General features: G+C 41.1%; 1 protein-coding gene across 4 annotated transcripts in view; it reads left to right on the top strand.

Moving 5' to 3' along the window:
• The window catches only part of col14a1a (collagen, type XIV, alpha 1a), a 124,474-nt gene that overhangs the window by 53,321 nt on the left and 58,653 nt on the right, over positions 1-12,500 (top strand). For 3 of the 4 annotated variants that reach the window (XM_068569298.1, XM_068569296.1, XM_068569295.1), the window contains exons 22-26: positions 1,259-1,408; positions 4,558-4,674; positions 7,941-8,087; positions 9,194-9,268; positions 12,028-12,167. In XM_068569298.1, coding sequence (XP_068425399.1) covers positions 1,259-1,408; positions 4,558-4,674; positions 7,941-8,087; positions 9,194-9,268; positions 12,028-12,167 — 629 coding nt within the window. The remainder of the gene's footprint in view (positions 1-1,258; positions 1,409-4,557; positions 4,675-7,940; positions 8,088-9,193; positions 9,269-12,027; positions 12,168-12,500) is intronic. The other variant, XM_068569297.1, reaches the window with a different exon arrangement.

Here is a 12,500-nt window from a genome sequence, read left to right as displayed (position 1 = left end):
AAGATGAGGCTCCACAGTCTTTATAGTTTCCCTGTATGTTTCTTTGTGTCTTTGAGGCTCCAGCTTCAAACAAACACGCTGCATTAATCAGATTTGATGTATTAAGTTGAAGGGAAATTAATTTCCCCAGATTGCTGTTGACACTGTGAGATAATGTTGGTAACAGTGTGCGTGTGTGTGTTTCCACATGCCTACACACACACAGATGTACAGCCACATTAACTTAATGTAAACTTAAACCCAGTTAATGAGGCAAATGCATTCATACCGCCACAAACACATGCACATGGAGCTGCTGAATTGATAACGTTTGTTGCTATTATTATTTTAGTGGCCTAACAGGAATTATAACTTGCTAATTGTATCAGTAAGCTAGCTAGCTAGCTTGGGACATGCAGTCACCTTCCTCACCAGCTAATGTAGAAAACAGGAACATAGCGAAAGGACATTGTTCTTGTATCGCAGGGCTATTTAGTCTGAATTCATAAGTAGTATGATGAGGGAAAATGTACGATATGACCCTATTATGTGGATGTCTAATCAGTGTTGATGGTGAATGTCGTCAATTAAAGCAACGCTTTCCCCAGTTAGCAGCGGCTGCATTACTGACGTCCAGCCAAAACATGGTGTAGCTGAGGGTCAGGAGATGTGGCAATGCTTTACGCAAGTAACACGATACAACAAGAAGGCTCTGAGTCTGAACCAGCGTGAATCAAGACGGCTACAACTTTATTGTTCCCCATATTGTCAATGGCAGCACATTACACTGCTCAGCTCTGCTGGTCTTGTTTGTGCTTTCTAGTTTATCTTTCGGGACCATGAAGAAGGTCTCCGGCTCCTCTGTCCAAGGGGGGAGTAAAGCTTTGAATGCGTAGTAACGCACACGCGGGCTTTCTTAGGGGTTGGCGCCAACGACAGCATCCAACAAAAACTGCCCACGCTGACATTCATTGCAGCCCAATGAGTTTGTTTCTGTTGGCATCGGAGGGCAATTAGAGCAAAGTCGGCGTTTGCTCTTTCGGCAACTCCGATTATGACTTTTAATGCTGGCTCCATAAGAAACACATGTAACTCTCCCTCAGGTTACAAGACTCAATTCTCAACGGGATTATAATGTTTTTGCAAAGATTCAAATACATTTTTTGAAGGTAAAGTTTGCAAAAATCTGTAAATATTAACTTGCATTATTCCCTGTTACGTCTGTCCTTCCTGTCTGTCCTCGTGTGTGTGTGTGTGTGTGTGTGTGTGTCTTCCAAAGTTTCAGGACCCGTTGTGGAGACAACAGTGGGTGAAGATGTGAACTCCAAGCTGCTTATGAATCTTCTCAGTGGGACAGAGTACAGTGTTCAAGTGGAGGCTTCTTACCCTGCAGGACAAAGTGAACCCCTGCTGGTGAATGCCAAGACATGTGAGCATCCTCACACACATTCACACACTTTACCTGAATTTCTCTTTTCTTGTCTTAAATGGTGAATATGATACCCGATTGTGGAGTTAAACACATCATGTTTGGCTTCATATAAATGACTTCCTGTCTTGGCCCTGTTGACATTGTGTTGGCCTGATTGTAAATAGATGAGGCGAGCTCACTGTTTGCTGTTAATCACACAAAAGTAGATTCATGAAAGTGACATTCGAAATGCAATTTCAAATTGAAGTGTCACTGATAATAACCTGGTTTACTTTTGGAAAGTCGTATCAAATTTCAATATCGGTCGTTCCAAAATGAGCCCTAAAGGGAACGTCAGCGTCGCCTTAAGTGTTCACGAGGAGGAGGAGGAGCAGGAAGAGGAAGAGGAGGAGGAGAGGGAGGGGGAGGAAGGGAAAACAGCAGCAGCGGCAAAAAAAAGAAAGAAGGGAAAGCAACAACATGCATATTAACTGCATTCTGATACCGTACACTATTATTTATATATATTTCCATTGAGACTCCAGCAAACAGACAGCTCGAAGGCAGCGGGGATATTAATATTTTCAAGTCAGCCAGAGAGAACAATCCTTTTTTGCGTCAATATTTGTTCTCAGGAGGTGCGGTAAGATCTTAATGCGAGCTTTAAAGTTCCTCACATCTAGAACAAATAGACTGTCAGAGAGAAAGGAAGTGAGAGGGATAGAAATATTGACTATTAGGAAGTATAGAGTGAGGGAGAAAAGTGTCAGTAGTGAAGATATAAGTGTGCATGTATATACGTGTTCACTATTTAAACCTATTCTCAGAAGAGTTCGCTGCATGTTGTCTTGAGTTTTTCTGGGTGAGGTTTTTTCAAAAACTGCTCCATCATTCCTTACTTTAAAATCTTCTGCTGTCTTACGGGCTTGCTGTCTGATTGGCCAGAAGAGACTCGTCAGATGACAGATCCTCAAATTGGAGGAAAGCAAACATACTCTAATTTTAATAGCTCATGAATTCCTCCTGCACGTTAATACACACAGACGATGAGATTTAGATTGTTTTTTTTTTTCTTCCTGAAAAGCAATTTGCCTTTACTTTCTCCTTCAAATGTTGAGAACTAAATGTTGAGGGATTCATCACTTCACTTTTTTTATTTTTCATTTCTGCTCTGGTGATGTGTTATTTTTAATCTGCTCTCTAATCATCTGTAAGATGAGCGTCGACTCGCTCACATCTTCTCGAGTCAGTACTGTTCTCACAATGAAAGATGCTTTCATGCAAAGATAAAGATCCAATATGAGGCATTGACATGTAAATGTGTCAGCCATCAAATCATAAATGGAAATGTGGCACTTGAAGTGTCTGCCTTTATGTCCACGTCACTGAACGTCTTCACCGGCCTAATTTCTGTCCTCCAAAACAATATGTACGTCCAATAACTTGTATTTTAAGATACTCTCTCCCCAAACATTTCTACTCTTACCATAAATTTTCTACCAGAAGGAATTCACATTTTTATGATGAATTTCAGGTTCATCAGATTTTCCCATATTACACAGAGCATGTTTAAATGCATAGTGCATATTTGTACTTTCCAGTGGAGGAACGCTGATTTATTAAGGGGGACGCCATGAGTCATTTCTCATCCTAATAAGGGAGATACAATAACATATTTCCCTTGGTGCACTGCATTCATTGCATCCCCACCGTGGGAGCCAGCCGGCATGTTTACACCAATAAATTACACATACTAGCATGTAGCATAAAAAGGTAATCATTGGCACCTTGAGGACCATTGAATGAAATGAAACTGTTTCACCCAAATAAAGCTATACGCAGTTTGTATTGTGCGGTAAAAATGCTCGAGAAACTTTGTAGAGGAAGCACAACAATAGGAAAGACTACACTGTAAAAAACGCACTGTGAAATCGACAGTTATTAACTGGCAGCCATTGACAAGTAACTTACTGAAAAATAAAGAAACACAGTATATAACTACAGTAGATTATGAGTTACTGTCATTTTCTACAGTACTTTCTGGGTGCAATGATTTTTTACAGTAGATTCGTGGTTACTGTGATTTCCCCACATTACTGTGTTTTTATTTTTTTTTTAAATGACAGTAAAGCTTTGACTACTGTAATATTTAAATGACTACACAGTATTCTACTGGGAAATACTTTACAGTAGGTTACTGCTCACAAACACAGTACATTTCACAGGCGTTTTTTTTTTTTTTTACAGTGTATGAAAGTAATACATAACGAGAAACAGTCATACATAGAGAGAATAACCAGCGTGGGAAACTAAAACCAGCATTGTTAGTCAACAGTATATTGAGATATTGAGGGCGGACAATGTTTGGCCAGTGCTCTCACAGCAATCAACCAAACGCAGAGCTTCATGATTGTGTTGTTATTGCGCTGCCAGCCTGACACAGATCCACACCACTCATTGTGTGCACACATGTCTACACACACGTCGTGCCACATGATTACATATGTCCATATTCTTGTGTTTGCATGCACATCTGTCCCTGTTGGAGCCTTGTGTGTGTCTTTGCATATCATTGAGTGACATTATGGGGTTGTCATATGCATTATTCACTAGCATTTAAAATAGGGCACCTGCCATATGGTGCCAGTTTAAAATATCCATTTTTTGGTGCCAAGTTTATTTTATACCATCAGCATATTGTGATAACGAGAGAAGGACACAGAGACGGGTTGTCTATGGTACACTGAAATCTCCCCACTAAAACAAGCTTTTTGCTATTTGCTTGTGGTGTTTTGTATTTTTGCTGCATCATGCGTCATTGCTTCTCCGTAATGCAGCTCAACACAAAGCCTGATACTTTGTGATCTGCTCTAACATCCACGCAGCAGAGTGTTGTAACAGGAGCCGTCAGTGGAGATCCGTTTATTTATTACCAAAAAGAAGATGTTCAAGTTATGCTCGTCTACTCCATGCAGTGTTGACCCTCTTCTTACCAGACAAGTGACAAAAGAGAAACTAAGGAAAGAGAGAAAGTGTATGGTTGGAAAAGGTGTAACAACATTTGACATTTAAACAACTGTAATCCTTTTAAAACACTCAGAAAGTGACACACAGCAAAACAACTTAACTCTACATGCTTTTAATTTGTTGTACTTTTCTACCTCCAGTGTTCCTCGGCGTCTCTGGCTTGTCGAGCTACCAGCTACGGCCCAACAGCCTTTGTGTCCAATGGCAGCCGCTGCTACGCGCCACATTGTACAGAGTCTCCATACAGTCCACACTCAGTAAGTACAGGCAGTGTGTGGGCATGGGCTTGTGTGTGTGTGTGTGTGTGTGTGTGTGTGTGTGTGTGTGTGGGCCCGTCCTCACGTCAGTTCTCAAAGGTGGTGGGTGATTTAACGCTTTCATTAGTTCAGCTTTTTTGTGTGTGTGTGTGAGAATGTGACACCCGACACGAGCGGCAGCTTCATGGACTCCCCCTGTTTTGAATTCCAATTAAGTGCAACGAGATCATCCTGCTGAAACGTGGTTTGAAGTCACACCTTTTTTCAATAACTGCAGCTTTCTAAATACCTCCCGACGAAAGTTGAATTCGGACGCAGCTCTTCAGAAACGGGCAGCGATCACACGGGCGACGGCTGTTCTCACCAACGTTTCGGGGCGCGCCTTCAGATCGCCGGACATTTTTCAGCGGTTGTTAGAAACACAAGTTTTGCCAACAAAGTGACTGGATTGCAATTCAGCCGGTAAATCTGAAGTTTTACTCGAGCTGCGATGTTTTGGGAGGTTGCTGGACCAAAGTCCAAATTCAGAATATGATTCCTTATTGATTTACACTCTATTATTGTGGGAATGTCTCGAGACTCTCTGGTTGGGCGTGCGCTGGATGGCGACGTGTGCGTTGGTTACATCACAGTCATCTGGATTTATATTGATATGTGCCTCTCAGGAAATAAGCGTTATATATATACTTCTGTAATTTCCGCTCGACACAGCGGTGTACATTTTAAAGGATATTCATAAATCTCTTGCTGTACAGAAAGGAAAGGAACAGGATATGTGTACACAATCTCTCCCCGTAACCGTCATTGCTTTGAGAATCGCTCATGTCATGGCGTCCGAAATAAAAGGAATAAAGACGCCGGGTGTGACCTCTAGGAGCTGTTTAATGCTCAGCTCACTCAGCTAATAAATGGGGGAAAAAATGAGACGGGGGAAGAAAATATGGACGGAACAAAGAAAGGAGCTCTTAAAAGTAAGAAATATACGCCATCTCTCTTGTGTGCATCGTTATAGCTTCTAGCTTTTATAGTGCTGTACAAATAAAACATGTATTATTATTTTTTTATACCAAAAATGGATCGTCAAGAAATCAATCATCAAAACAAAAACATTATCTAAACTTCATCCAGTTAATCATTCGACTAAAACATTAAAACCTTAATAAAAACATTTGAGCACTTTGCCGCTGGTCCACTTACAGGGAACTTCAAGTTTTATTTGTATTTGTCATCAGAGGGCAGTTGTTTAGCAGATGTTTATAATAAAATATAAATAATGCAGCTTTCACGGTTATGAATATTGTTTTGTGTATAGCAGTCTTCACAATGGTTGCTTCCGTTATCCAGACATCTGTAGCAGATCTCATGTAGATTCTTGCTTCACTGGGGAAGTTTTGCTCGGTGTATTTCTGCTTCATTCGTCTTATTGTTAATCTGCAAATGAAAAACACATATTGCATATGTTTACTTTTTGAATGTGAAAAGTTAAAAGGTCACAGGAAGCAGAATCAGATGCAGCGCTAACGAGGTTTTCACACAAACACAATGCGATGCAGTCTTCTGCGCTCCGTTCATGTTACACTTTGCATCCATATTTAGTAGCTGAGGTTTTCACTACGTCTGTGGAGAATAATATTTTCCTTCTTCGTTCATTTCATGGAGACCGCTGTGTCGGCGCAGATGATGTGACGGAACGTTTGCCTCCATTGTTTCTGTGGCACAATAACATGTCACACAATGTTCATCCCATGTAGGTTTTTTAAGTTGTACAAACCATCAGCTGTGGGTCGATTCTAGGGAGAAAAAAATAAGTTGTTTTGGCCACAATTTAGATAGATGGATGGATGGATGGATGGATGGATGGATGGATGGATGGATGGATGGATAGATAGATGGATGGATGGATGGATGGATGGATGGATGGATGGATGGATGGATGGATGGATGGATGGATGGATGGATGGATGGATGGATACTTTAATAATCCCCAGGGGGAAATTTGTTGTTAAAGTACCAACGCCACACTTTACAGACACCACATGTAATAAACCAAACACACAAAATAAAACAATAAAATAGAATGAATATATATATATATATATATATATATATATATATATATATATATATATATATATATACACACACACAATGAATGCAAATAACTGCAGTAAATACAGAAAATAAAATTAAATAAAGAAAATTAAATTAAATGTAAACAATGTGCAAAGTATGCAAAATATCTAATATATATATATATATATATATATATATATATATATATATATATATATATATATATATATATATATATATATATACATAAAAGAATATTTAAGTATTTAATTTAATTTCAGTGTTGCTTCCATAAAAAGGTTCGCAAGAAACATTTAAAAAACTAGTAATTCTGCAGTTGAAGTTGATGACAGGAAAACCTTCTTATGTCCCATAAAAAACGATAAGATTCACATTCATGGATTCATTTTCTTTTGCATTGCAGACGGTAAACACTCTCGAGAGTTTTTGCTCAGAAAAGCCAGAGACGGACACATCACAGACACACAAACGAATGATCATTCATATTGGCAGCCGAAACCGAGACAAACCGCCAGTGCGCATACACGTGCACTAATAGCTGCCATTTGTCAGTTTCATTAGTTCAAATCTATTTCCTAATGTGTCTCTCCTCTTGGAGAGCGACACCTCCACACAGGTACCTGAGCCATAGATAATAAAGTTTAATAAAGGGAAACAGCTGTCACACCGAGCGTGCCCTTTCCCAACTGAGAAGGTGTTCAAGCAGCTGCTTGGTTCTGCGTAGATTAAACAAAATCTCTAAAATCCAGCTGGATTATCCAGTCGCTGCTCAGGCAGAAGGGGGGGGGGGGGGGGGGGAGAGATGAATAGAAAAAGAAGAAAGTTGGAAGAGAGAAGTCTTTCTCCTTCTCTCTGTCTTGTTAGCAGGTTTGTGTCACGAGTATTCAAACAACAAAGATTTTCACATCAACTTTGAATTTCCAGGTGGCTACTCTTTGGTGTGCAGTTAACCTTTAAGTTCATCTACCTGTCTGCTCCAATAAAGCTGCTGAGTACATCCAACCCTGAAATAAAAGATACTTAGCGGCTCTCGGGCTTGAACATGATGCAGAAAATGACTGAAAAAATGTGAGGTTTTAGGCGACTGGAGGCATTTGAGCTTGTTTGGTTTGTTTGACTCTTAATAAACGTGATTCATTAAAAGTATTCTTTTTGTTTTTTTGTGCTCGCAGATGGTCAGAGACAGGAAGTGCGCCTGGGAGGCGGAGCTTCGCGACAGTGCTTCTATGACCTCACGCCCAGCAGCCAATACCAGATCAGTGTTCACACGCAGGTGCAGGAGATGGAAGGACCCTCAGTTTCCATCACGGACATGACACGTATGTTACAAACGTTTTCCACATTATATATAATGTGCATGCTTTATGTTCTCACGTCTCAGGACAAAAGCAGCAAAGTGGAATATCTTCAAGTTTTGAGTTTCAGCCCAATTATTTTTCCCCTTTTGTCCCATTTTTAAAAGGTGTCTGAATCACTCAACTCTTTTATTCCAAACATTTCTTGTCCACTGTCGCTCACTCACTCTGTTTTTTATTCATTCTCTAGTTTCAGTTACATTTTTCGTTGAGTTGTTGAACTAAATTCAACAGGAAAATCTACAATTTCATTTCAGCATCGGGCGATCGACCAGTGAAGACGCTCAGAACATTTTATATAATTAAACAAAAGTAACTGTGTAGGATAGTTCCCTTCAGATTGCTCAATTATTCTATTGATTTCATAGTTTTTAAAAAATGAATCAGTAATTACTGATGTATTAACACGGAAAAATCATTTTGAAGTGAAACTTTAACTTCTTTATACGTGAAGTAGTTCATTTTCTAACAATACAATTTTTTCGATACTTTCATGACATATGTGCTGCTTCTTTGGGCAGTCACGGGCGTTTCCAAGATGATGTACTTGTTGTACCCCGGTTTGACAGACCCACTGCTCTCTGCAGAGGAATTGGAGACGTTAACCTGAGGGCTGTTTTGACTCTTAAAGAGAAACGCCCTCTGGTCAGACAGATGCTGGACTGATGAATACAGTCTCCTCCCCAACTTCTATAGGGAAGGAAAAAGGGACGTATGGAAGGAAAGTAGAGCGATAAAGTCTGATTGCTGTCTCTTTCAAACAATGCCGCTGGATTGCTTATGACTCTCGATACAAATTACACTTCAAATCTTGTCTCTGGAACGGTCCAAAATCAGTTTGAGAGAAACAGGCTGCTGCTGTCCCATCGTCCCATTGGGCCACCTCATTGAGGAGTGTGTGTGTGTGTGTGTGTGCGTGTGTGTGTGTGTGTGTGCATGTGCGTGGTCAGACCATAAACCTGATGATGGTGCCACTTTTCACTGCCATCATGATCAATGGCCTTGTCTTGTTTCCCCCCTCTGTGTGTGTGTGTGTGTTTGTGTATCTGTTTGTGTGTGTGTGTTTCCAGTGCCGGCGCCCACTCAAGCTCCGACCGAGCTCCCCACCACGGAGCCGCCGCCCACCATCCCACCCGCTAAAGAAGGTGAGCGCGAGGCCGAACAAAAAACACACACTCGTACGAGTCTTCCGGTGTTTGTGCAGCAGTGGTCACGTTACTTGAAATGCATAGTTAGTCTAGAAAGAAAGCCCCATATGTGTCATGAACAGACATTCTGCACAATGTTCAGCAACACACACATGCAATATGTGTAACGTTTTATGAGGTGGTAATAACAACTTCTTTCCAAAATGTGATTGCATTTATTAACTTTGCTACTTGCTATCCAATGCGATTACAAATTATGGATTTACTGTTGGGAGCAAAAAAAAAAACGTATTGCAATATTGCAGTGTAGGAACTTGTAACCAAGTATGCAGAGCAGTTGTTTTCATTAAAAACCATCACAGACATGGCGCTCGCCAATGCAAACTCTACAGGTCTGGCATGATTTTAAACCAAAATAAAAGTTTAAAAGACTAGGATACCGCTCTGTACAGCTTACACAGCTGTGAACTGTGTTTAGTTTCAAAACATCAACAGTGACCTGGAAGTAGCTTCTAAACCAGGCAGGTAAAATATAAGCTAACAAGGAAAAGTACAAAGAAAATACTTGAACGTCTCTACTACGTCGACTATACTTCAACTGAACTGTACACCGGCCTCTGAGGGCCGCCGCTCAAGCCAAAATAAAGTAATGCTACTCTAATCTTGGTTTATTAGCTTAACACCTCAGTCTCAGCAAAGCTAACCTGATCGCTCGCAGACAGCTTCCGCTTCAGTGCAGTTTCTCCCCAAAACACCCGAGAACTCAGTCCAACGGCCGAAACGCTGGCGCCAACTTACCGGGTGCACCGTGTGATTGACAGCTGACTCTTTCTCTCTTCACAGCACATGTGCATGTTGGCTCGTCGGCCTCAACATCACGCAAGCGATAACCTAAATAGCAACAAGCTAATTTAAATGTTCTCTTTTCCCAGAAGGCTACACTAACTGAAAAACCCATTTTCCTTACACATGTTCATTTAACATTTTCAAGATATTAGAAGAAATCCAAACTGTTTTAAACTACAACAGTAAATGACTCATGACATAAGACAAGCAGAATCGTCTAACTGTATAAAGGGTTTTTCCAAACGAGATAATAATACAAAGATTGGGGTTAAAAGTTCATATGCGACCCTCCTTGTGACGCTCCTCCTCTGTCCTGTCTGGTGGGCTCAGGTCATCACACACATGCACCGACACACCTGCTGAGCCCGTCCGTGAGCGTTTCTGTCTGACCTTTGTCAGACCGATGCCGCTTCCTGCAGCGTCACGCAACCTTTAGCAGCTTTCAGACACTCAAGTAACAAAAACCGACTCACTCACTTCCATCACTGGCAGTGCAGGTTCTATGTATTCATGTGATATGTGAATGTATTGTCATCACTCTTGCTAATGTTCCACTTGTCATCGGATTCCCCTTCACCTGCTGCCGTTATGTCAAAATAAGATGCGGTTCAAAACGTGTGTGTGCAAAACACACGTGTCACTAATGTAAAGATGTAAAGCGACTCTGCATTGCAAAGGCAAAATGCCTCTACAAGATGGAGGGTTTCAGAGTATAGAGATTACAGGACGGAGGAGCAGAGGCAATGGACACATTTTCTGGCCCAAAAAAAGTGTGAAGAAACGCCGGCATGACTGGTGAAGATGAACGTGGTGACGGTGAGATGCTACTGGATTGAGAGCAAAGGGCGGTGGCGGTAGATGGTTCTGCTGGACTGGGTACGAATGACGGCCCAGATTTTGAACATTTTGTCCCCCTTGACCATAGTTCCTAATGGGCTGGTCTGTTATTTAGGACAGCACAATGGCAGCAGGGGAAAGAGAAAGCAAAGGTGGAAGAGAGACGGGCAGTAAGACCAGCAAGAGGAAAAGAAGGATACAAAGCGATGGCAGAGATCTGCAGGCAGGAAGCAAAGCAGACGAGACAGAAACAGAGAAATGAGGGCAAAGACCCCGTGGAAGCAACAGATGATGAGCAGTAAGAAAAAGATGCTCCGTAAAAGCAGAGGTGGAGAGAAATAACGGTGATGAGAATTGAAACGAAAGACAAAGTTTCAGTAAAATCACAGCTTTTGTCAGAATCGGCCACATAAAACTGTGTTATCAAAACGCTCTCCAGCCGACCTTTAACTTGACATTTCTGACGAGCGTGAGAGCTTCGCTCGTGAAATTCTTTAAATAAATATACGATAATAGTGTTTGTCTCGCTCAAAAAGCAACAACACCAGCGAAGCAGACGTTTTGCATGATTTCATTCATCTCTTCTCTCTTTTATTTTGTAATTAAAACCACTTTTCCTCTTGAGCGCCGTCCACACAGCTGGCTTATTAAAACCACAAAACAACAGAGAACACGATGAGGTAATCGTTTGGAAACGTGAGAAAGAATAAATAGAGTCACCGATGGACCGGGAATATGATTGAGCAGCTGACGGACGGGGAAAGAAATAAACAAACACGTTGGTTATAGCACAAGTTGAGTTTGCACCATACTTTGAAGCTTATAAACTCTATAGTGTGCAAATTAATCTGAGGACCCAGCCTTTGCATATTTACCCCTCTGCAGCGACTGTATATTTGCAGTCTTCATATTATGCATATTTACTCAAGAGTCTGAATATATTAGGCAGCCGGTTAACATTCGAGTTACGTTTTGTCCTCTGCAGACCTTCATTCTTTATGGAATTACTTTTTTAAATGCAAAGAGAAAGTATGCGCTCACTACATCTACATATCTCTCCTGTCCGTCTGAAGTGTGTAAAGAGGCCAAAGCCGACCTGGCGTTCCTGGTCGATGGCTCGTGGTCCATCGGAGACGACAACTTCATGAAGATCACGCGATTCCTCTACAGCACCATGGGGTCGCTGGATCTGATTGGACCAGACGGCACTCAGGTCAGTCATGGAAACACACTTAGATCATTGATCCCCTCACGGGGAATCTCACAGGAAGAACACAGTGATGAGCAAGTTACTTGTAATGTGGAGGGTTGGGGGAAAAAAATCGATACAGCATAGTATCGCGATATTTTGCGTGTATATTGTATCGATACACGGAAGCCAAGTATTGATCTTTTATTTAATTCATTCTAAACTTTTTGGTCCTAGAACAGTAAAATCAATTCATCTTTTTGTTGACAAAGTTTTCCTTTGGGGGACATTTTGCGGTTGAAAAAAAGGGATTAAATCGTAATATATCGCAATACTCAATGTATCGCAGTATCGTGA

Source organism: Clinocottus analis, unplaced genomic scaffold, assembly GCF_023055335.1.
Source record: "Clinocottus analis isolate CAN_PGR_092001 unplaced genomic scaffold, fCliAna1.0.p SCAF_9, whole genome shotgun sequence".
NCBI classification, from domain to species: domain Eukaryota; kingdom Metazoa; phylum Chordata; class Actinopteri; order Perciformes; family Cottidae; genus Clinocottus; species Clinocottus analis.
The sequence above is the reverse complement of the archived record's forward strand: the minus strand, read 5'-3'. Positions and strand labels throughout refer to the sequence as shown.